Below are 27,356 nucleotides of genomic sequence, written 5' to 3'. Positions count from 1 at the left end.
GACCCCACATTTTCTGGACTCTGGTTCAGTCTCCAATCTCTTCTACCTCCTGCCTTTCTGAGTTCCCAGCCAGATGTCTCTCCCAGCTGGTCCTACAAGCAGCAGGATTGGAGGGGGAGAGGTTGAGCTGGGTGGGTTTCCATGACCAGTTGTCCCCTGGGTAAGGCTCTCTCCACATTTGATTTTCTCTTGGTCACTTAAGCACACTCTGTGTCATGCAGTGTATGTTTACTGGGCTTGTATTTTGAGCCAAACTTGGGTTTGCCAGGAATTGGCCCCCTTCAGCTGCCAGCCCCTTTGCATTGGCTGCAGAATGGTTCCTTCCTTTGTCCTCTGCACAGTGCTGGGAGAAATGGTGCCCAACCACCACCAGTGCAGCATGTCTTTCAGGTTTGCTGAGCAATGTCCTTGATTTCTAAATGCTCTGTATCCATACATGCCACAGACCTCCTAAAAATGCAGGTTACTTTAATTCCTTTATCCCTCTACTGTGCTCTTGGAGGGACCACTCTGTCTAGAGCTTCTGGCCCAGTCGTGGCCATGGCTATGTTGCTGGGGATGTCTTCCTTATTTTATTATATCCAACCTCCAGTGTCCCTGATCTGCTTTTTTGAATGGCCAGTTTTAAATTCCAGTAAAGTTCCCCGCTTTTTTTTTTTTTGTTGTTCATCAACCTTGTGGAAAGGCTGCCTATGTGCTTTCTTGGTTTCACTGGCATAAAGCATTTTAGAACGTCCAACGTTATTCATTAAAAAAAGCACATGTACACAGTAAGAGACTAATAGCAATAATTAAGAATAAAATATGACAGTACAGCAATATGCTATATATGCAAATGTCCTCTCTCTCTCTCTCTCTTTCTCTCTTTCTTCCTTTCTCTCTCTCTAGTTGAATGGAACTTCAGTTAACTGAAACAGCAGACATCAAAATGCTGGATAAGAAGGTTTTGTGATTGTTAGAAACTATGAACAGGAGATAAATAAATTGTATGTAATTTTTACTAGACAAAAAAATTTAAAAAGCACATATAGCATGATTTTATTTGTGCAGAACTATACATTTTTGTGTCTGTATGCCTAGAAACATCTGAGGAGATTATAAAAAATGTCAGTGGTATTACTTGAGTGGCAGGATTTCAGGTGATTTTTTTTCTTCCTTTTTTATACTGTGACTCTAAGCTTTTTACAGTATATATAGTTATAATCAGATGAAGCAATGAAGTAGTTTTGAAAAAAAACATAAAAAGCCTTGTGTTTTTATTCATTTCTTAATATTTTCTTTTTCTTATCTGAAAGAATGGTGGTTTTTTATTAAAGGAAAATTTTGTCATTAATATTGTGATTTGCAGAAAACCTTATCAGAAGTCGAAAGAGATGTGAAAAATTCTGAACCTGCATCTAAGACCCAAACTAAAGGGAAAAGGATGGTTATTGAAGAAGTAGAAAACTCAGAAGATGAAGATGAAAAGGGAAGTGGAAGAAAACCTGAAGATGGCAGTGGAGATAAGAGTAAAATGTCTTCTCTATTTTGGTTATGCAGAAAACTACCTGCTTATATAATGAGCTAGCTCAGTTTTTCTGTTTGTACAGAAATTTTAAGTCTGCCAGACTTTTTCTGGCTTTACCATGCAAATCTACAAGCAAATTTAGCTTATCTTTTTCTTGATACAGTTTAGTATAATCTTCTCTATGCTTTTTTCCTCTTAGTCTGGTACTTTTTTCCTAGTGCTCAATTTAATTCCTAATTATCACCTTTTAATGTAAATGGCTGTGTCTATATGATAATACTCATTTGCAAATTGACCTTAAATCTGTCTCTTAGGTGATTGTGTGTAATCCACTGGGTTGCAAACAAATGTATTGGCTTCAAGTAAGGACTTGGGTGGACTTGTTTATATACCTAAAATGAATACATTTTTGGGAAATTCTTCTGTGTCTCTCAAAAAATTTAAATATGCAAAACAAATGTTTCAAAAAATGAATATAGACTATATAAAATTTCATGGTTATAAGATAAAACAATGAAAGTTAGATCAATGTCAAGGGAAAAGATTTGTGTAGTTGCATGTATCATTGGTTCATTCCTCTTTTTTTTTTTTTTAGTTAATATTCCTTAATTTTTTATTCCTGGTACCACACCACAATATAGAGAAGTATATTTGATATAAGGAAAAAAAAAAGAAAAAGACTATGATTCAACAGTTAAAAGACCTCAGGAATGTACATCTGATTGACACTGTATTAACCAGTAACTACATTGCATTAACCAGTAGCTACACTTTTTGCAAATTGTGGCTATGACATCACAAGAAGGGTTTCCTGTTTAAGCTGCAATAACTCTGACAGTGGATCATCATTTCTTCTGTGGCAGGTTTTTGCAGTTATTCTAATGCTTTTGTGATGATTGTCTCAAAGTAACCTGTAGCTTTTCTGACAACTCCTCATTCTCTCTCTTACTAAGAACTATAGCCTTTTTATACTGTTTTAAAAACCTTCTTCCACATTCCACCACGGTCTCCACCAGATCCACATCCACCAACACAGGGACTACCAGAGCTGCTCTTATCAAAACTGCCTACTTCATGAGTTTATAATTTGATTTCTGTTGTTCACTGTAATTTCCAAAATTATTATAGTTCCAACCACCACAGTGGTTAGTAATACCAAAATTTTCTCCTTCATGTTACATGACAATGAGGCATTGTAACCATATGACTTCCTTCACTACCACCATATCCACCAACTTGGTTTCCATATCCTAGTCTGCCACCACCACTTCTCTACTATACCCAGAACTGCTACCGTAATTGTCATCATTACCTCCAAATCCACCTCAACCACCATAGCCTCCTTTTCCGATAGTTTCCACCATGGCCAAAACTACTTTTGCCACCTCCAAAGTTTCCTTCATCATTCATAAAGTTGCCAAATCTACTCCAAGTTGCTGTATCTATGTCTTCAACACACAAGTCACAAGACCTTGGAACATTTACCATTATCAAATAACTTGTGAGTGTGCCCATTTCTCAATATGTTCTCTTTAACTACCATCTGTAGTTTCAGACTTCAGACCACCAATAACCAGCTTCCTCAATTGTTGTGGTTCCCTTGGATCATGCTCCCCACAGTAAGCCCACAGAGGCAGTGATGGTCAGAGTTCACTTCCCTCCTCTTTATTGCTGAGCAACATTCCACCATATGGGTGTACCAAATTTGTTTATCCAGTTTGTTCAAGGATATTTAGGCTGTTTCTGGTATTTGATAATTACGATTATAGCTGCTATAAACTTTCATGTGCAAGTTTTTGCATGAAGGGTAAATGTCTAAGTAGGCTTGCCAGCTCATATGGCAAGTGTATCTATAACTTTATCAGAAATTGCCAGACTCTTTTCCAGAGTAACTGTACCATTTTTTCATTGCTATATGAGAGTTTACGTCACATTCTCATCAATATTTGGTAAGACCAGGTTTTGTTAATCCATTCTATTAAGTATATAGTAGCTTCTCATTATGTTTTTTTTTTTTTTTCTTGGTACTGGGGATTGAACTCGGGGGCACTTGACCACTGAGCCACATCCCCAGCCCTATTTTGTATTTTATTTAGAAACAGGGTCACACTGAGTTGCTTCAAAGCTAAGGTGGCTTTGAACCTGAGATCCTCCTGTCCCAGCCTCCCGAGCCGCTGGGATTACAGGCATGTGCCACCATGCCTGGCTCATTATGGTTTTAATTTGCACTTTTCCTAATGGCAAAGGATGTTGAACATCTTTTCATGTGCTCATTTGTCATCTCTATATCATTTTTAGCAAAAGGTCAGTTTAAATCATTTCACTAATTTTTTTAAAGTGGGTTGTTTTCTTACTGTTGGGTTTTTGTTGTTATTGTTGTTGTTGCTGCTGCTGTTGTTATTTGGTACCAGGGATGGAACTTAGAGGTACTCCACCACTGAAACACATCCCCAGCCCTATTTTGTATTCTATTTAGAGACAGGGTCTCACTGAATTGCTTAGGGTCTCACAGTTGCTCAAGCTGGTTTTGAACTTGCGATTATCCGCCTCCCAAGCTGCTGGGATTACAGGTGTGTGCCATCCCGCCCGGCCTTACTGTTAAGTTTTGAGAAATCTTTTTATATATTTGATGTCTTGTTGCAATCCTTTGTTAGCTATTAGAGTTGCAAATATTTTCCCTGTCTCTAGCTTTTTAAATTTCTTTAAACATTGTTTTCACAGAGCAAAAATTTTTAGTTTTGTTGGAGTCAAATTTACACATTTTTTATTTTTCTGTTTTTTTATTTTTTTGGTACCAGGGATTGAACTCAGGGGCACTCGACCACTGAGCCATATCCCCAGCCCTATTTTTTATTTTATTTAGAGACAAGTTCTCACTGAGTTGCCTAACACCTTGCTCTTGCTGAGGCTGGCTTTGAATTTGGTATCCTCCTGCCTCAGTCCTCAGACACTGGGATTACAGGCTTGCCTGGCAAATTTACACACTTTTTAAAAATGAACTGTGCTTTTGATCTAAGGACACTTTGCCTAACTCAAAGTCATGAAGAATTTTCTCCTGTGTTGTTTCCTTTTCAAAATTTATATTCTGCAAACATATTTATCAATTATGGGTTGATTTTTATATGGAATGTGAGAATTAGATTGAGTTTCAATTTTTTTTTGCATATTGATGGCTAGTTATTTATTGGAAACTATCCTTACTTCTTTGAATTGCCCTTGCACCTGGCAACGTTGGCAGATTTATACATTTCAACTTTTGGGAGTTATTATACATAGTATTTTTTGAATTTTACAAAATTAAAAATTCATATGTTCATTTTAGCCTATAGAAAAAAATCAATTGGTGGGGCTGAGGCTGTAGCTCAGTGGTAAAGTGCTTGCCTCGAATGTGTGAGGCACTGAGTTCAATCCTCAGCACCACATAAAACTAAATAAAGGTACTTTGTGTTCATCTACAACTAAATAAATATAAAAAAAATCAATTGGCCATGTTTGTGTGGCCAGTAGAATCTAATTTTGGCTGCCATTCTGTTGCATTGACTTAAGTGTCAATCCTCTCATCAGTATCACTCTGTCTTGATTCAGTCTGCAAGTCAAAATTTTTGGAGATTTATTTTTTTCATGGTCTACAATTCTTTCATTTAATATTCAGTTATATTTCTTTTTTCAGTTATATTCATTTATTGTATAAAATTACTGAGCAATCAATTAACAATAAGATCACCTAACATTTGATGACTGTTTTACCACAAGTCTTTATTATACTACTAAAATGTACTTTCTATATGCTCATTGCAAAATAGGAGTGATTTTCTCTTGTCCATCATTGTAATAAATAGTAGAGTATAATAAAAGGATGGCAAATATGAAGCAGTAAAATCTGTTTCTCTAGATATAAAAAAATCATACTGAGAATTTGATTGGATATTGAATTTATAGATAGATCAATTTGGGGGAGAAATGACATTACAATCATATGGAATTTTCTAATCCATGAACATAATTTGTCTTTCTATTTGTTTAGATCTTCTTTGATTTCTTTCATTAGCATTGTGTGGTTTTCCACAACATTGGCAGATTTATACATTTCAACTTTTGGGAGTTATTATACATAGTATTTTTAAATTTTACAAAATTAAAAATTCATGTGTTCATTTTAGCCTATAGAAATGTGATTTATTTATTTTTGTACATTGACTTTGTATTGTGCAATCTTGCTAATTCACACATTCAAGGATCCTTGGAATTTTCTTCATGGACAAATATGTTGTCTGCAAATAAGGACAGTTTTATTTTTATTACAATTTGTACATCTCTTTTTCCCTCTTATTGTACTGGCTAAAAAGTAAAATGCTGAACAAATGGTGAATCTTAGAAGGCATGCATTTGGTCTTTGATAATCAGACTTAATATTACCTTTTGGTATCTAATCGATGCCCTTTGTCAATTTAAGGAAATGGCTTTCTAGTTATAGTTAGTTGAGCTTTTATTTTTAACTGATGTTGAATTATTTCAAATGCTTTTCTGCATCACTAGATTTGATCATATAAATTTTCTTCTGTAGTAAGTTACTGTATTAGGTTACATTCTTTGACTGAGGTTTGAATGTTGAGCAGGACTTGAATTTTGAGATAAATCAATTGATCATCATATATTATTATTTTTATTCATTGGTGGATTTTATTCATTAATATGTTTTTGAAGATTTTTTGCATCTATTTTCATAAGAGACATTCTAGCCTTGAGAGATTGATTATAGCCTTCTTTTTATCTTTCTTTGATTTTCATTCATTCACTCATAACTGTACTTTTCTGGATTTTGGTTTATCAGGGCACTGCTAGCCTCATAAAATGAGGCTCTGAAAGAGATTGTGCAGAATTGATGTTATTTCTTCTTTAAACGTTTGATCCAACTTGTCACTGGAACTATTTGGCCCTGGAGGTGGGGGCAGGTAGAGGTAGGTGTGTGTGGGGAGTGTGTATGTGTATGATTCTAAATTAAAAATTCATTTTCTTTAATAGATCTACAACTCTCCAGGCTATTTTATTTCTTAAGTGAATCCTGGTAGTTTGGTAGTTTCAAAGAATTGGTCCATTTCACTTAAGTTGTTGGGTTTCTCTTCATAGAATTGTTCATAGCACTCCCAAGTGTTAATCAGTTTTTCATTGCTGTGACCAAAAATACCTGACAAGAACAACTTAGAAGAGGAAAAGTTTATTTTGGCTCAGTTTCACAGGTTTCAGCCCTTGGTCTGCTGACTCTATTGCTGTGAGCCAGAGGTGAGGCAGATCATTATGGTGAGGGAAGTTGCTCAACACTCATGGCAGCAGGAAGAAGGGGTGGAGGGAGGACAGATACACCCTTCCAGTGCACGCCTCCAGTGACCTACTTCCTTCAATTTGATCCCACCTCCCAGCAGTCTATTCAGCTATCAATGGCTTTAATCCAGCAAATGGATTAATCTACTGATGAGGCCAGAGCCTTAATCCTTGCCTAAAAGCCCTACCTCTGAATCTAGCTGTATTGGGGATCATGCTTCCAACCTATGAGCTTTTGGGGATATCCCCATCCAAATTGTAACACCTTAATATTGTTTTAATGTTTACTAGGTCTGTAGTAACCTCCTTCTTTTCCTGTTATTGGTAATTTGTGTATTTTCTCTTTTTTTCTAGCTAGAGATTGATTATTGTTACTGATCTTGGCAACATACCAGCTTTTGTTTCACTTATCTTTTTTTCTGCTTTATTTTTCTTTTTCAGTTTCATTGATTTCTGCTCTTTGATGTTTCCTTCCTTCTACTTGTTTTGAGTTCACTTTATTCCCCTTTTTCTGAGGTCGTTTCTCAAACTAGAAGCTTAGACTATCGACTCCAGTCTTTTTCCCCTTATAAACATCTGATGCTGTAAGTTTTCTTTTGATCACTGTTTTAGCTGCACCCCAAACATTTTGGTATGTTGTACTTTCATTGTCATTTATTTGAAGGTATTTTCTAATTTCTCATCAGACTCTTCTTTGATCTCCATAAGGCATACTGAATTTCCAAAAATTTTCTATTATTGATTTCTAATTTATTTCCATTAAAGTCACAGAGTATATTTTGTGTTATTTAAACTTTGTGATGTTTAAATTTTTTAAAGCTTGTTTTATGATGCAGGATATTTTCTTTCTTGATGAATATCCCATGTGCACTTAAAACAAATGTGGATTTGGATTTTTTTTGGTAGAGTACAGTATAAATGTCAGTTAGCTCTAGTTGGTGAATGGTGTTGTGAGTTCTTTGTCCCTGCTGATTTTCTGTTTGTTTTGTTTGGTTTTGGTGCTTCGGATTGAATACCCGGGCATTTTACTACTGAATTACATCCCCAGTCCTTTTTATTTTTTATTTTCAGACAGGGTCGCACTAAGTCACTGAGGCTGTCCTCACATTTGTGACCCTCTTGCTTTGGCCTCCTGAGTTGCTGCTGTTAGAAGTATGTGTTACCACTCCTGGCTTTCCTTTTATTTCTCTCACTTCTTGCTTCTGGTGTTTTGATGTTTGTTTTCACATGTTTTTACATTTAGGATTTCTGTATCTTCTTGGCTAATTGATCCTTTTCAAATTATGTAATGTCCCCTCCCATCTTTGGTAATTTTATTTATTTTTTAAAGTCTACTTTGTCTCATATAAATATATTTACTTCAGATCTTTTGGACTAATATTTGTATAATATGTATTTTTTTCTGTCTTTTCACTTTTAACCTCCCTGCATCAGTAAAGTATGTTTCTTTTAGACAGCATATGATTCATCTTGTTTTACCTGTTCTTATTAACTCTTTTTTTTTTTTAAGAGTGAGAGAGTGAGAAAGAGGGAGAGAGAGAGAGAACTTTTTTTTTTTTTTAATATTTATTTTTTAGTTCTCGGCGGACACAACATCTTTTGTTGGTATGTGGTGCTGAGGATCGAACCCGGGCCGCACGCATGCCAGGCGAGCATGCTACCTCTTGAGCCACATCCCCAGCCCTCTTATTAACTCTTATAATTGGTATGTTTTCCCCAACTATTGGTATGTTTATATTTAGGTATAAGTATTGATACTTTAATTTAAACTTTAATGTTTAAATATTTTTTGTTTTTATATATTTTTTTCCTCTGTATTTTTACACGTCCACTTTGCTGTTTTCTTTGGAAGGATTTTCATATTTTAATTTTATTATTATTTGTTGTTGTGATGGTGGTGGTGATGGTGGGTGGATCAAACCCAGGGGTGCACTACTACTGAGCCCTTTTTTTAAAAAAAGGGTCTTGCTAAATTGCTCAGACTGGCCTGAAACTTGCAATCTTCCTTCCCCAGTCTCCTGAGTAGTTGAGATTACAGGTGTATGCCATCATGCTCAGATAGTGTTTAAATTTTAATTTATTACTTGAGGTCTTGTTTTGAACCATATTTTTTAAAAAATATATAGAAATTGTCTCTATAGGATGTAAACTACACTCTGCTTAGAATTAGTATATAACTACTTAAAGCATATGTAAAAACTTTATTGTTTTTTATTGTCTCTTTACCCTCCCCCTGTATATGGTAGCAATCATATATATATAATACCCACATTCATTGAAAACCCATCAAACAATATTACTTTTACATTCAAATAAATTGAAAATTTCTATATATTTTAAAGAATTTAAGAGGAGAAAAACAGTCTTATTTACTAAGGCACTTATTTTTGTTTGTACTTCCTTCATTCCTGATGTTCCTAGTTTCTTTCTGGTATTGTTTCCCTTTCAGCTGAAGGATTTTCTTTGGCACTTCTATTTTTCTTTTTGCAGTGTTGGTGATTAAATCAAGGGCCCTTGGTCATGCTAGGCAAGTGCTCTACCATGGAGCTATGCCCTCAATATTATTTAACCTTTCTTTTAAAGAAGGTCTGCTAGAAATGAACTATTTTTGTTTTTCTTGATAGAGGACGTCTTTATTTTATCTTCATTTCTGAGAATAATGATTGAGGGCTGAGGCTGTGGCTCAGTGGTAGAGCACTCGCCTTGCACGTGTGAGGCCCTGGGTTCGATTCTCAGCACCACATAAAAATAAAATAAAGATATTGTGTCCACCTAAAACTTAAAAAAAAATAAATATTTTTTTTAAAAAAAGAATTCTAGGTTGACAATATCTGGGTTTGACAGTGGGAAAACAGGGTGCAGTATGTTTATTCCTTACTGTTTTTGTGTTTGAGGGATGGATAATTAGCACATTTGAAAAACTATGGGTGTGCTTTACATAGATTGTTTTGGTAATCCTCAAGGAAGCTATAATTATCCATACTTTTATAGATTAGGCAACAGAAGTTTAGAGAAGTGAGGTTACTTGCAACATTGTACAGGTTAAGTCACACAGTTGGGATATGGCCCAAGATATGTTTGACTCCAAATCTATATCCTAAAAGTGGTTACTGATACCAACGAAGAGATTACACATTCTACAAAACCTAGGCCAAATATCATCAGACAACCTTGTCCAAGAGTACATAAAATCCACTTTAGGGGTTGGGTTTGTGACTTATTGGTAGAGCACTTTGATCCTCAGCATCACATAAAAATAAATAAATAAAATAAAGGTATTGTGTCCATTTATAACTGAAAATAAATACATTTTTAAAAAACCACTTTAATGTTCACTGATGTACCAGAATTCTTATCAATAACAGCACCAGTTGAGGAGCTAGTGAGTTAAAGATGAATGTGATCATTTATGAAACTAAAAGCCTTCCTTCCAAATAGAGATAAACAAACAGGAAAGGGCTAATATGTTTTTTTTTTTAAAATAAATACTTCTAATAATACTTCTGTGATTAGAAATCTGAATCAGGATAGTATTCTGTTAACCAACTGATATTTCTCTCTGAGGTAGGCGATTATCTATGAGTCTAATAGAGAAGCAGTGTTCCCATTCAAATCTCCAGAGCTTTAAGGGGATCATTTTTCTATTGTCATTAAAGTCCTCCCATAATTATTTTATAGACTAAGGAATATATAACATATGTATGATTCAGAAAACCAAAATTCTTGATAGAATATAAATTTTATCAGGAAAGCAAATCAACATGAGGTAGAGAACTAGCTGGAAACTCCTTTTATTCTTAAGGTAAAACACAATCAACTGAACTAGCTAATGCTCACCTCTGTCAAGTTACATTGTTGGATGATAGGTAAAAGGAGGTCCTAGAGCCTTGGATATGAGAGAAGCAATCCAAATCACTTGTAGGAAAATAAATGTTACCCAGAAGGAATTTATCTAGTTGGAATTTTTGCATGTTGTTTTCCATCCCACCACATTCTGAGAAAGAATTCCTAGTCATTATGGGGTAATTCCAGGGGGTTGTGAGGATCATGGGAAATGCAGCAATTCATGTTTTATAACCTTTGCTGATATTGCTTCTCCTTTATAAGCTCCGCTTGGATTGATCAGGCCCAATTCATCCAGACTGAAGTATAGCATAACCCATGGATTCAATTAACAACTGACAGTTACTGAGCACCTACTCTGGCAGGTATTGAAGTAAGACTGATAGGCTTTCTTCATCTGTTCTTCTAAGGACTAATATTAAGAAACACCTGACTACTTGCCAGGATGATTAGATCTGGGGATTTGAGTTCATGGGCTTTTTCTCAGAACCTCCCCATCTACTTGTGTTTTCCTTCCCTAATGGGGTCATTTAGAAGAAGTGGATGTCATCATACAACTGTAGCTGTCACCTGTCACCTTACAGAGTCTGTGAGAAGCAATCAGAAGAAAGCCAGCATCTAGTTTCCTTTGTAGTGCTGTTGTTCATTTTCCACTTAAAAGTGTAATGTAAGAAAATTAAACAGTCCTTCACAAACAGAAGAATCAAATATAAATATTTCCCTTGATCTAGAATTCGCAGAATCAGGAAAGCAGGGATCTAAGAATTAAAACAATAAAAAATTGTAATTATTTCTGATTAGGTAAGTATGAAAAACCTGTAAAAAACTAAACTAAAAGGCAAATAATAAACTAGGCAAAGTGGCTGAGGGCTCATACCTTTTAATATAAAGAATTTTTAACAAAACAATAAGAAAATGATGAAGAGCTAGTATAAAAATGGGCAAAACATATGAACAGACATATCACTAATGAAGAAGTATAAGTGACTGATAATTTTTTATTCCTAATTAAAAAATAAAAATTAAGGGCCAGGGTTGTGGCTCAGTGGTAGAGCTCTTGCCTAGCATGAGTGAGGCACTGGGTTTGATCCCTGGCACCACATAAAAATAAACAAATAAAATAGAGATATAAAAAAATTAAACGTGGGTTATTTTTCTTTTACCAAAGTAACCAAGATAGGAGGGAAAAGTACCCTTTGTAGTCAAAAGTGAGGTGAAATCTTTTTTAAAAAAAATTGAGATGTAATTTGTCCTTTTAAAAGAATGCTTTAGTTGTAGATGGACACAATACTTTTATTTTATTTATTTTTACGTGGTGCTGAGGATCGATCCAACCCAGTGCTCACACATGCTAGGCAAGAACTCTACCACTGAGCCACAGTCGCAGCCCCTAATTTATCCTTTTTTGAATTCAGTGAATTTTAGTATATTTAGTATATTGTACAGCTAATCCCACTGTCTAATTCCAGGACATTTTTATTACTCCCCAAAAAATCCCATGCCCATTAGTAGTAACTCCTCATTCTTTCTTTTCCCTGGTCCCCTGTGATCACTAATCTTTTTCTTTTTTTCCTCTGGGGATTTGCTAGTTCAAATTTTTCATATAAGTAGAATAATATAATATGTGCCTTTCATACCTGTCTTATTTTACTTAACATAATATTTCAGGATTAATCCATGTTACAGCATGTATCAGTACTTCATTCCTTTATTTACAAATACTATGCCATTGTATGGATGTTTTCTTTATACATCAGTTGATGGATATTTGGGTTGTTTGTACTTTTTGGCTATTAAAAATAATGCTGTCAGAACATTTACATACTATTTTGTGTGTGTGCATAGATGTTTTAAGTTTTCTTGGGCATGTACTTGAACCTAGAGTTACTGGGTTATGTGGTAACTATATGTTTAACTTCTTGAGGAACTGTAGACTGTATTTCAAAGTGGCTACATCATTTACTGTTCCCACTGGTAATATTTAAGGGTTCTAATTTCTCCAAATTTTTGCCGACACTTCTTTTTTTAAATATTTTTAGTTGTAGTTGGACATAATACCTTTATTTTATTTGTTTGTTTTTATGTGGTGCTGAGGATCAAACTCAGGGCCTCACACATGCTAGGCAAGCGCTCTGCCACTGAGCCACAGCCTCAGCCCTGCCGACACTTCTTATTGTCAGCCTTTTTTTTTTTTTTTTTGTAAATATTTATTTTTTTAGTTTTTGGCGGACACAACATCTTTGTTTGTATGTGGTGCTGAGGATCAAACCCGGGCCGCACGCATGCCAGGCGAGCGCGCTACCGCTTGAGCCACATCCCCAGCCCCAAGCCTTTTTGATTATCCACTCTAAAGGGTATGAAATGGTATCTCCCTATGTTTTTTTTTTAACTTTTTTTTTACACATGACAGTAGAGTGTATTTTGACATGTTATCCTTATGGTTTTGATTTTCCTTTCCCTAATGATGATGTTGACCATCATTCTATATGCTTATTGGTTATTTGTTTATCTTATATGGAGAAATGTCCCTTCAAATCCTTTGCCCTTTTTTTTTTTTTTTTTTTTTTTTTGGTACTGGAGCACTTAACCACTGACCCACATCCCCAGGCCCATTTTGTATTTCATTTAGAGACAGGGTCTCACTGAGTTGCTTAGTGCCTTACTTTTGCTGAAGCTGGCTTTGAACTTGGGATCCTCCTGCCTCAGCTTTGCCAGCTGCTGGGATTATAGGCAAGCACCACTGTGCCTGGCTCCTTTGCCCATTTTAAAGTGAATGTCCTTTATATATTCTGGATATTAGACCCTTATCAGATACATGATTTGCAAATTTTTTTCCCATTCGGTTGACATTTTACTTGGTTGGTAATTTCTTTTGAGGCACAAAAGCTTTAATTTTGATGAAGTCCAATTTATCAGCTTTTGTTTATTTTTGCTTTGGGTGTCATGTATAAGAATCCACAGTCAAATTGTACATTGTGAAAGTTTGCCCCTATATTTTCTTATAAGATTTTTATGACTTGAGATCTTTTCCTTTTTTTGATATTGGAAATTGAACCCAGAGATGCTTTACCACTGAGCTATATCCCCAGCCATTTTTTATTTTTTATTTCAAGACATGATCTTGCTAAATTGCTTAGTGCCTCTCTAAGTTACTAAATCTGGTCTCAAACTTGTGATTCTCCTGCTTCAACTTCCAAAGTCGCGATTAACACGTGTGTACCACCATGCCTAGTTGACTTTAGCTCTTACATAGAGGTCATTGATCCATTTTAATTATTTTTTTATATATGGTGTGAGGTGGGGGTGCAGCTTAGTTTTTTGTTGTTTTGTTTTTAGCATGTGGAAATTCAGTTGTCCCAGCACCCATTTGAAACTGTTCTTTTCCTATTGAATGGACTTGGCACAATCATCAAGAATCGGTTGGGGGGGCCAGGCTTGTGGCCCAGTGGCAGAACGCTCGCCTAGCATGTGTGAGGCCCTGGGTTCGATCCTCAGCGCCACATAAAAGTAAATAAATAAATACAATACCCAACTACCACTAAAAATAAATATTAAAAAAAGAATCAGTTGGCCTTGAAATATGGGCTTATTTTTGAATTCCCAATTGTATTCCATTAGTCTGTGTGGCTGTCCTTATGCCAGCACCACACTATTTTGATTACTATAGCATTTAGTAAGTTTTGAAATTAAGAATTGTAAGTCCTTCCATTTTGTTCTTTATTTCTCAAGATTATTTGGCTGTTTTGAACAATAAACACATGTGAATTGAGGGTTGACCTTACCATTTCTGCAAAAAAGTTTGAATAGGGATTGTGTTTAATCTGTACATTGCTTTGGGTAATACTGACTCTTAAACATTTTTCTAACATGATCACAGGACACCTTTCTATTTATTTGTCTTTTAATTTCTTTAAAATTTATACTTAGATATTTTACATACCATTATAAATAGAATTATTTCCTTGATTTCCTTTTTAGATTGCTCCTTGTTGGTATATAGAAATATACTAATTTTTTGAATGTTGCTCTGTATCCTCCAGCTTTGATGAATTTGTTTATTAATTCTAGTAGACTTTCCCCCATCCCCTAGTGGATTCTTTGGGATTTTCTGTTTTATAGGGTCATATCATTTATGGATAGAATTTCTGATATTGATGCCTTTTATTTCATTTTCTTGCTTAATTGATTAGGCTACAATGTTTAGTATAGTTTTGAATAGTAATGGTGAAATTGGACATCATTGTTGCTGATCTTTGGTGGGAAAGCTTTCATTCTTTCACCATTAAATATGATGTTAGCTGTGGGCTTTTCACAAACATCCTTTATCATGTTGAGAAATTTCTAGTTTTGTGAATATTTCTATCATGAAAGGGGTGTCAGATTTTGTCAGATGCCATTTCTTTATCAATTGTAATGACCATGTGTTCTCCTTTGGCATTGACTTTCCAATGTTGAACAATCTTTGCATTCCTAGGATAAATCCCACTTGGTCATGGTATATAGTCCTTTAATATGGAGTTGAATCAGTCTTGTTAGTATTTTGTTGAGGATTTTTGCTTCCAACTATCCAAACTACGTTGCTGAAGATCATACTGTTGGCCCTTCCTTCTTTTGATATTTTTTGGGAATTTTTTTCCCTCCCCCACGGTTCTTCTCTCATTTCTAGGCATTCTTCCATCTACATTGGAGATTCTTCCTGTGCTCATTCTTTGTCAGTATTTCTCATATCCTCTGGAGGCTCTGGTAATCCCATCCATACCCAGACTTCGATGGTCCTTCATATGCTATCAACTCCCAAGTCCATGTATCTGGAAAAGGCCATTTCTCCTGAACAGCTCTTCTCCAATATCCCATGGGTAGGTCAGTACCCAACAAGACTTACAGTTCTTCCTTGTTCAGACCTCTGAGTACCTTTTTAGGACTGCATAAGTTGTTCAGGGGCATTTCAATCTATAATTCAAATCCTAGTTACTGTATTTCTCTGTATTTGAGTTCCTTAGCTACTTCCTGTGTCCTCGTTTCAATTGTAAAGTGGGAATGATAATACTTGGTATGAAAATTGGTGTATATATTATTAAGTTCTCAGTAAATTGCATCTGTTTGGTAAATAATACCAAGTTGTCCATAGTTTCTGCTGATCCAGACTTGTACTCCTACCCAATTCTGAGTAAGGACTTAAGTAGCAAGATATTGGTGAAAACTGGAGCCTTGCTCTAATGCTCCTGGTTTGGTGCAATCTGGGGATTTATTTCTGTAACAATTTTTTAATTGTTTTAATAATTGAGCCCCTTTTGATTGGTGATCCAAATGGAATGTTATTCTGTTATATTGAAAACTACTAATTAATATGTTGTTGCTTGCTTTAGAATGATAGGTCATCTACTGATTTTCATTGAGATGGTTGTAGTTTCTGTTCCCTCTGTTTTTGCCCTTCAAATCTTGGCTTTACAACTCATGAAAGAGAATGGAAAATTATAGCTACTAAAAATCATATTAGAACTTGTTAAAAGAGAATGCTGGGAAATCTGAATATGTAAGTGCTTTTCAACAGTATCTTGACATGATTGTTTTGTTTTAAATATTTATGATACTCATCAATGAAATATAATTTTCATTTAAAAATAGATTCAGTAATCATTGTTAAAGTTAATGGCAGAAATCTTTCAATCAAATGCAAAGTGATTTTTAATTTGAATAAGGCATTAGAATGGAAAATTCACTGTTTTTAATGGTCCCTTTAAGTATAAATACTAGGTGCCTGTTTTATCTCATGTGTTTGATAAATTCACTTTGAAATGACTTAAAAATCACTTTGACCTTTTATTTCAAATGACCTTTTCCGCTGGTCCTTTAAAATAAAGGAAAGGGTGCCCCTAACGTTGGGTGCAGACCTTGTGTTCGTCAAGTTCTGGTTAATTCATCCTGAAGTTGTAAATACGTAAGATGGACTTCAGCGGGTACGGCCTGACTGTGGACACGGTTTTCAAAGGCTGATTTTCGGCCACAAGCCCTTGACATTAAAGGGTTAACTAGGGGTCTGGCCTCCTTCGCGCGAGCCCGGGGCGGGGACTGGGACGCGCCCGGGAGGTCGGGGAACCGCGGCTCCGCCCGTGGGGGCGGCGCCCTGCTCGGCTTCCCCACGAGCCGCCCTCGGCACCCGGCACCTCGCGGCCTCCGGGTCGTCGGTGCTGGTGATGCAAATACTCACTTCCCGCATCCACTTCCCCACAGCGGCCGCCCCGCGGGCGCGAGTCCCGCGCGCCATGGGCAACATCCAGAAGAAGCTGACCGGCAAAAGCGAGGGCGGCAAGCGGCCGGCGAGGGGCGCCCCGTGGCGGGGCCGGGCGCCCGGGCCCGGCGCCGAGAAGCGGGGCGGGCCACTGGCCCCAGCGACGACCGGCGACGGCGCCAACGGGCACTCCAGCGGCGGGCGGGGTGCTGGGGACCCCAATGAGACCGACGCGTCCCCGGCAGGGGCCCGGCTCGGCCCGGACGGCCTGAAGAGTCAGGGCAACGAGCTGTTCAAAAATGGACAGTTCGCGGAGGCCGCCCGCCGGTACTCTGCGGCGATAGCGCAACTGGAGCCTGCAGGTAGGTGAGCTGTTCCCGAGACCGACCCGGGCTACTCGGGCTTTCCCAAACCTAAGGGGACTCGTGTGGGGGTGGTGCAGGCCGCTGGCTAGGTGACAGCCCTTGCCCCCTTGCATTCCTTCCTGGTGACTAAGTGCGCTAAGACTTGACCTATGTGAGCAATACCTTGGAATGTGGAACGTGTGCCCTGCCAGGCACGGTCGCATTGGTCTCTGCCCGGCGTTCCTTTGTGGCCATTGCAGGGGTAGACAGCTCCAAGGGCTCTGCAAGATGAGCAGTCTGTAGCACTGCAGTGCCATTGTGACTGCGGTTGTCTTTTAATTCTGGTGAACTGTGATTTTGCTAATGGATTTTAACTGTATTTAATTAAATGTGATTTTAGGAAGTGAAAGCGCAGATGATCTAAGTATCTTATATTCAAATAGAGCAGCATGTTACCTAAAAGAAGGAAACTGCAGTGGCTGCATTCAGGATTGTAACAGGTAAACTGCACGTTTTCAGGTTTGTTAAGAGATTGTTATAATTTCGATGTGGTGAATACATATCCTTCTAAATGTCCTGCATAAAGGTCCGGTTTCTTAAGACAGCTTTAAGTTATGTTAATTGATTAATATCAAAAGGTCCTAATTCTCCACTCATACATGAACTTTTTAAAAAATATTTATTTTTTAGAAGTAGTTGGACACTATTATTTATCTATCTATCATTGATTGATTAATTATGTGTTGCTGAAGATCAAACCCAGGACCTCCCACATGCTAGAGGAGCACTCTATTGTTGAGCCACAATCCCAGCTCCACATGAACTGTTAAACTTTTTTTCATTTTCCTTGCCCCCACCCTAACGCATGCTCTTTTCATATCACCTTTAGACTACTGAAGAAGCCTAATAACTAGTTCCAGTTCACTGTGGCCTCAGAATAACTTCTCCTGAAGAATTATTTTGTTCAACTTGTTTCCAGAAGGTCTTTAATGGCTCAGTATTGTCTTCCAGACAATTATAACCTACTGTGACACCACAATGCCCCCAAACAAGCTTCCTGTTCCCATTTGGTCAGCTGGACCACTTCCTTACACTCATGGCCCTGTCTCCAAGCCTTTGCCCACTTTGTCCCCAGTGTTAGTAATGTCTTCTCCATATCTTTCCTCCTGAAATCCTTGCTCACCTGTCCTTCTGTCTGCTTTCTTGATCTCCTCAGGCTCTGTTTGTACATCTGTAACACCTAAATTGACACTTGGTCACACCTGTAAGTTCCTGTCATTCACTGTAGTGGATTTAAACCATTTACAATCAGGAAAGCTCTTTTATACAGCTTCGACTCCCTAAACGCACAATATAGTCACCAAGGCTACTCAGTTAGTTACTTGCTAGGATGGATTAATAGAGTTACATGAATGAAACGTACTGTTTTCTTTTGCCATTAAGTAATAAGCCTACTTCAGAAGCCCTTTAGCAAGAAGTTACTGTTAGTGCATCCGAAAAATAAGTCCTCATTTGACTCACACAGCCCTGGTTTACTTCTATTATCACGTGTAATCGTTAATTGTCACTGCTTTTTACTCTAAGAAGGCTTAACTTGGACAATAGATTATGTGGGCACCATAATATGAATACTTTATTATTTATTTCATTGACAGTGCCAGTTTATCTATCAATAGGGCAAAATTTGCTAGGATCTGTGCCTACAATATAAAAAAGTCTTAAGGCACTTGGATTTTTTTTTTTTGCTAGTTTTATATATGTTCAGATTTAACATGAATATTTATATTTGGCCTGACCCATGTATAGTTGTGCTGGTTTACATCAGCTAATCTAACAGTTTCAGGATTTTGTGAGCTGGTTGATAATAAGTTGGTAGCTTGAACTCTGCCATGGTGTGAGCACTGATACCATGAAAACTGGCAAGTGCCACGTCGCTCGGCTTTCAAACCTTTTTTCTTTTCCCAGTGAGCCCATCCTTAAACATTTAGCACTGCCTGTAATTGACAAGACCATGAGAATTTGTTAGATACCAGGCATGTTGTGATATACAGCCAGCATCCTTCCAAGCTCCGGTGTCTGTTTCTGATACATTACCTTTCAGGTTAGTCATAGGCCTTCCTAAATGGAGCGAGATCAGGATGTTTTAATTAAAACTTGAGACCCCTGAAGTCAAGCCTACTGTGAAACAGTGGATTCACTTTGCCCTTAAGTGAGATTGTTTTAGGAGGCAGGCATTTACTGGCTAAAATTCACGTGTATCAGTGTAACAACCCAGGAGGAAGCCAAAGATGGGACTCCAGCCATGGTGTCCAGGGAGACTAGAATGGGGGCTGGTCCTAGGGGAGAACAGGAGCTGGCCACTGAGGTGTGGGTTTAGGTAGGGTGTCCTTAGACAAGAGCTGTGTTCTAGGCCAAGGAATCTGGCTTTGCTGGTCAGTGCTGACCTCCACAAAGGCCTGCCGACCTACTTAGATATTTTCTTTGATAGCTGGTATGTGAGTCCCAGCAGGAGGGGAATGGAGATGATGCCCAGTGGAGAGTGACATCACTCTAAAGCTGTGATTCTCAAACTTGTTTCTATGCCAGAGAAGTCATGCTGTGCCTTTGTGAACATGCTGAAATATGGATGTATTTAAATCTCTGTGAACTAGAAATAATTTACTAACAGACAACATGACTATCTTTTTACCCCCAAAAGACTGCATATACATTTTCAAGGAAGCTTCCCTTTTAGTTTTTCAGTTAATTATCTTGCTCGTTGAAGACTTCTTTGAGCTATCATTACCAGACAAATGGTACCATGAGTCAGATATTGACAAAGGAAAACTATGGGGACAGAATTTAAAATATTAAAAATTAAAAATTTAACCCGTGAAAATAGTGTTTTATGTATCTTGGAGAAAATTTGCTTTTTAATTTTAAGTATCTATGCTCAGGATCTTCATTGTTTCCCAGTGGTATTTTTGAGAATCGCTAGGGGAGTGATGGAGATGTTTGAGATGTATAAGGGGCCCAGAGCCCTGCCCCTCTCCACACCATGTGTCTCCATATTTCTGTATTACGCCCTCGGGTACAAAGACATTTTGATGGCTAAGCAAAGTTTGAGAACCAACATTCTAGAAATTTTTTATTCTCAACATTTTTTAAACACCTCCTCCCACAAAAAAAGTTTCCAATTGGTCAGACAAACCCTTTGGGGTTATTTAAACCACACCAAAAAAAAAAAATCTTTGGGCAACTTTCCATTGAGGATATTTTGACAGACTAAATACAAATGAATGTTGCCTATAATCCTCTGCTTTTGCTTGTCTTTGCTATTTTCTGCCAGACTTGAAATTAGGAGACTCTTTAGGGTCTTAACTGCGTTAACTTGAATGACAATCTCTTTTGTAAGCTCTGGTTCAGAAGTCCCCTGTATTCATGGTTTTTTTTTTTTTTTTTTTTTTTTTTGGTACTGGGGATTGAAATCGGGGGCACTCAACCACTGAGCTGTATCCCCAGCCCCATTTTGTATTTTATTTAGAGACAGGGTCTCAATGAGTTGCTTAGCGCCTTGCTAAATTGCTGACACTGGCTTTGAACTTATGATCCTCCTCTCCTGCTTCTGCTGCCCAAGCTACTAAGATTATACTTGTGGGCCACTACACCTGACCTCATATGCAATTTTGAGATTGTGGAAATAAACAAAGTTGCATTTACCATGCAAAAATATACTAAAAATGAAATGCCTTGTCTTATCAATTATGGAACCTAAGCTTGGCTGTGGGCCATCTTGATCTAATGAACAGCACTGCGAGCACTGGAAGGCTGCTGTGAAATGGATATAGTCAAGTGGTTGTGAGAGGGACACATTTTTAGTCTCTGTTCTCCTAGCAAGGCCCTCGGCAATATACAGTCTTTTATGTTCTATTTCAGAGTAAAATAAAGTACATGAAGTACTGAAGTAGCTTTAAATAGTCATTCAAACAAAACAAAGAACACAGCCTTGAAATACATCTTTAGTGATACTGGAAGCACTTTATAAACTTAAAAGTTCAAGATGAAAAATCATGGCATACAAAAGATCGTTTTAAGTGTAGTTCCTTGATTGTCTTAATCTGTTTTCGACACTTTTTTGCAACAAGTAAATCATAATGAAATATAGAAAGTTTTAGAGCGCTGATTTTCAAAATGCTATGCAAGGTTTTGTGATTTCAGACTAAAGTGCCTTATTAAATACAGTTGCACTTAATGATTTTTGTATTACTCTGTTAGTAACATGAATCTCTTACTCTGTGCATGGGGCCATGCAAGGCTCCCTGTGGGCACTGGGGAGGCTGAAGCATGCTGCAGGGAGCTCCCGCCTCAGTGGGCAAAGAGTAAATGGTAGAGCTTTGGTACAGCTTCAAAGAAAGTAACCACAAATTTAATGGCTCTGCTACTTTGGTTTTGCCTTTCTTCTATGTTACCAGGTCTCCAGAATGAAATATTAGATATGTACGTATTTGAGTCTAATACTGTAAATTAGGGAGTGGCTTTCAGGATCAATGATATGTAATATTTTTGTCTTTAGGGCTCTGGAACTTCATCCATTCTCAATGAAACCTCTTCTGCGACGAGCAATGGCCTATGAAACTTTAGAGCAGTACGGGAAAGCTTATGTTGATTATAAAACAGTGTTGCAAATAGACTGTGGAATCCAGCTAGCGAATGACAGTATTAACAGGTAATCTAATCTGAGTCAGCTAGCTAAAGTCTGTTTGTTTTCTAATGGAATTCATTTTTCCCTTCCCCCTCCTTCAACAATGATGTCGAAGTGCAGACGTGTTCTCAGTTATTTACTTTACATAATGATTGCCTTCTTTAAATTTCATGTCACTTCATTAAACTTCATATCTCTCTGTCTCTCTCTAACTTAATTTCTAACTAACCCTTCATATATATTGAGTGGTCCTCTCAGACCTTTATATTTGTTTCATGGTCCATTTATTACTATACTGTGAATTTTTTTTAAGCTAATACAGGGTATAGTTCACACATGCTGCTTAAATAACCTGTGATATTAGGAAGGTGTTTTCATTAGTGTCATAAACACCAGAAATGCATCTTCTCACAGGGTCGAATCTTCTCACAGGATTTCAAGGTGTTTATTGGCACTAGGTCTGTTGGCAGAGGCATCTGTGTGGAGTGTTTTTGCTCAGGAGGGTAGGCATCTTCATGACCCAGCTAGATACTTGTCTCAGATCCTTGTAAATTAGGAAGAGTATTATTTTATAATGGTGAAATACCAAAGAGTTTGGATCAAGTTGATATTATGATGATCTTACCCTGAGTGAGAATGGGAAGGTAGGAGTTTCCAGACTCAGGCTGGTGGTGGGGCTCAGTGGTTGCACACATGCTCAAAGCTCTGGTTCCAGGTCTGGGGTTGTGGCTCAGTGATAGAGCTCTTGCCTAGCATATATGAGGCACTGGTTTTGATCCTCAGCACCACATAAAAATAAATAAATAAATAAAGGTATTGTGTTCATCTACAACTAAAAAAAAATTTTTTAAAAAAAGCTCTGGTTCCATACCCGCTACCTGCCCCCCTGCCTTGGGCACATATAAGAAAATCTCTAGACTTGATAATTACTTTTCAGGTGAAATTTGAAAATTATGAGTTGGATGACATTTCTAGTATGTATAATAATTTCTGATTCCATTTGTCCAAAATATAACTTCTTGAATATTTATGTGCTCACCCTGTACCCTATGCTGGTCTATTAACTAGGTCCCACTCCCCTTCAAAAGGCAAAGAGGTGAGAAATTACTTGGTCTCTGTCTTTCAGTAAATTAGAATATAGAAATTATGGTGGACACTTACATAAGACAGATTATCCCCAGGTGGGACATTTGTTAGATAGTAAGATCAGGGCTGGGTGCAGGCCACAGTTATTGAAGAGTACATTTGAGGAACACCAGGAAAACCTTGAGCAAAACTTAGAAAATGAAAATGGCATGTTTTATGTTAATTCATTTTTGAAGCCATGCCCTGTCTTCCCGCATGGCCGTAGCTCACTGTGGAGAAAGCTGTTAGAAAGATCTATCTATATGCAGAGCCGAGAGTCATTCCCTGGAGCTCCCACTTGGTGGTCACATGAAACCTGTCTGATCCCAGCTTGACTAACAGAAAGGGATATACATAGGTTGAGCATCCCTAACTCTGGAAATCTGAAATCCAAAGTGCTCCAAAGTCTAAAACTTTCTGAGCACAATACTATGAGTATTCCACACCTGGCCTAATATGACCATCACAGTCAAATACAGATGCACCAAAAATATTGTATAGGATTACCTTCGGGCTATGTGTATAAGGGGCTTATAAAATATAAATGGATTTCATGTTTATGCTTGAGCCCCATCCCCTAAATATCACCTACATGTATGGAACTATCCCAAAATCTGGAAATAAAAATCTAAAATCTGAAACACTTGTGTCTCAAGTATTTAGAGTAGGGGATCTCAGCCTGTATAGGTTGTTTGTGGCAGAGAGGGAAGAGACCCAGCCTCGGCATTGGCAGCCTCCTTGATCGTGAGCTGTTAGGCAATCTTACCTGGTGATGCCCAACCACCTTACTGCCATTTGCCATCTCATATGTGCCTGAAGGCCTTGTCCTCATTTGGTCTGGTAAATTCCAGGTCACCCTTTAGGAGAGGACTTGCTTCCTTATTCTAGGAAATGCCTTTCTCTGACCCACCAACACCCCACCTCAACCCCCCCTTCCTCGTTCGTGAACCTTAGCTTCCCTTTCTCAGTGCCCCATAATGCTGGCCTTCTCTCATTACCCACCCATATTGTTTTTATATTCTTTGTATCTCTTTTTATAAAATTCTTCTGTCATTCTGCTGGGAGCTCCTTGAGGTCAGGAATCATGGTGTTTCCATTTTCATAGCTGCCAGTAGATAGCTGTCCTCAGCAACAACGTTTCAAATGAGGGTGTTCTCCAGCAGGGGAAGCTCAGTGTGCTCCTGTGATTTGGGGCTCTGTGATCAGTTGTCTCCATTCTTTGCCTGGCAGTTTTCTGGTGGGAGAAAGGAGGATCTTCTCACAGAGGCTCTTCTGAAATATCGAGTGACATATGACAGAGAGGAGGAGCCTGATAAAAAGATATTTTGGGAAAACTAGTGGTAGTCTCAATGGTTTATGGTAATAATCTGAATGGTTTGAAGGGAGAAATTGTGTCTGAGAGACTGTGATTACTCTTTCTGCATTTAATATTTTTAATTAAAAATTGAGATAAAATTCACATAGCATAAAATTAACTACCTGCCTTGAAAGTGTGCAATTCAGTGGCATTTGGGGCACTTACAGTGTGTTGCAACCCTTGTTTCCTTCTAGTTCCAACACATTTTCATTATCCCAAAAGGAAACCAGTAGCCATTAAGCCATCACTTTTCATTCTCCCTTTCCCATCCCATACCAATCACCAATCTGCTGTCTTCATCTGTTCTGTATATTTCATATACATAGAGTCATTCACTATGTGACTTTTTGTGTTTGGCTTCTTTCATTTAGTGTAATGTTTTCAAGGTTCATCTATGGTATAGCATGTGTCAGTACTTCATTTCTTTTTATGGCTGAATAATATTCCATTACATGTATGTATATATCATGTATTGTTTATCCATTCACCATTTAATGGACATTGCAGTTGTTTCTACCTTTTGGCTATTGTGAATAATGCTGTTATGAACACTTATGGATAACTTTGTCTACATACCTGTTTTCAGTTCCTTTTGGTGTATATGAGCAGAATTGCTGGTTCACATGGCTACATTTAACTTTTTGAGATTTGTATTGTATTTTGTATATTTGCTCAAGGTTCTTTCATACCAAGTGACTTTTAAGACTACGTTATTTTTAACTGAATGGTTCTTGTTGGTATACTCTGCTATAATAAAGACGAGAGGAGGCTTTCTTTGGTTTTGCCATATATATTTAATATAAAAGAAACACTTTTAAAATTTTATTATTTTTTTCATGAATCCCATATTTATGCTTGCTTTTCCATCTGTTTCAGCTCATCATGGAAAAGTAAGCATCAGCAACTTGTTAATTTTTTTTTAATTTAAACATTTGTGCTTATTTTGTTTCTGTCTTCCATTAACCATATTCCTCTTTTCCTCTCTAGGAATCTTACTATGTTAGATTTCCCTGCATATACTTATTCACTCCCTGGCAACACATCATGTTTTTTCAGCTGCTTCTTCCTTCCTTTCTACTGGTAATATAAGTTTTGCTTTAAAATTCTTTTTTTCAAAAGCATCTTTTTCCTTCTGCAGTTGTGGGTGGTTATACATTAATTTTCAAGTTTAGTTTTTTACATTCAATGAGACTTAGTCATCATAACCAAAGATTGCTCTTGAAATTTCAGGTTAGAAACTGTAGAAAAAGTGTGTATATTACAGTTGTCTGCATTTAATATACAGATTCCTCATACAAAAAGTATTTGAGGGGCTGGGGTTGTGGCTCAGTGGTAGAGCACTTGCCTAGCATGTGTGAGGCACCGGGTTCCATTCTTGGCACCACATATAAATAAAAAAATAAAGGTCCATCAACAATTAAAAAAAATCTATTTGAGACTGTAGACTTAGCTGCTAACTTCAGTGCATTCCATTAATTAATTAGCAATAAACCTTCTCAGTCTTGGGAAGTGCCTTTTTAAAACCAGATTCATCCCAAAGACATAATTCAGTTTTGTTTTTAAATCCGTGTGACATTTTGTTTGTTTAAAACAATGAGAAAGTAATACTGAAGGATGTTAACCTGAATTTTATGATTGTCATTAGTGTTGATTGTGTAAGGGCCTTTATGGTAGATTCCAATATCCTATTTTTTCATCTTTATTCATATGAAAAGAAAATAAATATGTGGATAATTTGAAAGTCAAAAATACAAGGTAAGACTGTCTTAACCTATGATTTAAGAAGCGGTGTTCCATATGACAGCTAGCCATAATCACTTCTAGCACCAGTCTTGCATACCTGTCATCAACCACTATAGTGCAGTTTGTGCAAAGAAATTCTAAAGTACTTCTGATTATTCTCGAGCAATACATTTTCAATTTAGTACTTGCATTAAATATTGGGGAATATTTCTTTTAGGTCTCCTAAATTTTGGTTTCATATTTCACTTTTGAAAAGTTAAAATTTAATTGTGTACATATTAAAAAAATTAAATTAAAAATGCTTTTTTTTTTTTGATTAGAAGATGGTCTGTCTGGGCACAGTGGTATATATCTGTCATTCCAGCTATCCAGGAGACCAAGGCAGAAAGATCTCAAGTTTGAGGCAGTATGGGCAGCGTAAAAACCCTGAATCCAACAAACAAACAATAAAAAAAAAAAAAACAGAAAAAAGAAGAAGAAATGGCCTGAATTTATATCATTAATGGAAGTTTGTAAAAGTTCTTTGAAAATATTTATTTTATGTGGAAAGAACATAGCTCAAATTTTATGTTTTCTATAAGGAAATACATAGAATTAGATATAGTGTTTGTCAGCCTTACTCTATCTGACTTCAGTAATGTAAAAGTCAAATTGCATAATAAGTAAAGAACACTCATTTTCTCTTTAGAATAACAAGAATTTTAATGGAACTGGATGGTCCAAATTGGCGGGAAAAGCTGCCACCTATTCCTGCTGTGCCCACTTCTGAGCCCCTTCGAGCTTGGCATCCTGCCACACCCATGACCCCAGACCAAGGGGGAGATCCCAGCGGCCATCACTCACCGAGCATCACAGGTGGGGAAACCTATACTCATTTCCTCTGAAGTTATCCTGAGTCATGTTCATATTTCCACAGTGGAGCAGTGAAAGAGACTGAACTCTGGCATCAGACCTGGGGTTAAGAGACCCTGTTCTGCTTTTTGACTGTGTGGTCTTAAGTTGTGTCACACTTAATTGGACTGGACTTCAGGTTTGGAAGTTTGGATCTGAAGCTTCCGTTTTCCTTAGTGAACTTCAAGTCTGTCTAGGAAACAGGTTGTTAGAAGAGTACCTGGATATATAGTGTGAAATTCTGTGGTCTTTCTCAGCCCCTGACTTTCCTGACAGCAAACAGTGTATCACTAACTGGATATTATACCAGGTCTGTT

General features: G+C 37.3%; 1 protein-coding gene across 1 annotated transcript in view; it reads left to right on the top strand.

The window, feature by feature from the left end:
• Spag1 (sperm associated antigen 1) overlaps positions 1-27,356 on the top strand; it is a 60,160-nt gene that overhangs the window by 21,038 nt on the left and 11,766 nt on the right. Inside the window, exons 9-13 of the mRNA XM_026384904.2 lie at positions 1,349-1,508; positions 16,922-17,260; positions 17,643-17,742; positions 21,795-21,947; positions 26,837-27,003. Of these exons, the coding sequence (XP_026240689.2) occupies positions 1,349-1,508; positions 16,922-17,260; positions 17,643-17,742; positions 21,795-21,947; positions 26,837-27,003 (919 nt within the window). The remainder of the gene's footprint in view (positions 1-1,348; positions 1,509-16,921; positions 17,261-17,642; positions 17,743-21,794; positions 21,948-26,836; positions 27,004-27,356) is intronic.

The sequence above is a fragment of the Urocitellus parryii genome, chromosome 7, assembly GCF_045843805.1.
Source record: "Urocitellus parryii isolate mUroPar1 chromosome 7, mUroPar1.hap1, whole genome shotgun sequence".
NCBI lineage: Eukaryota > Metazoa > Chordata > Mammalia > Rodentia > Sciuridae > Urocitellus > Urocitellus parryii.
Note: the sequence above shows the minus strand (reverse complement) of the source record. Positions and strands in the feature narration are given on the sequence as shown.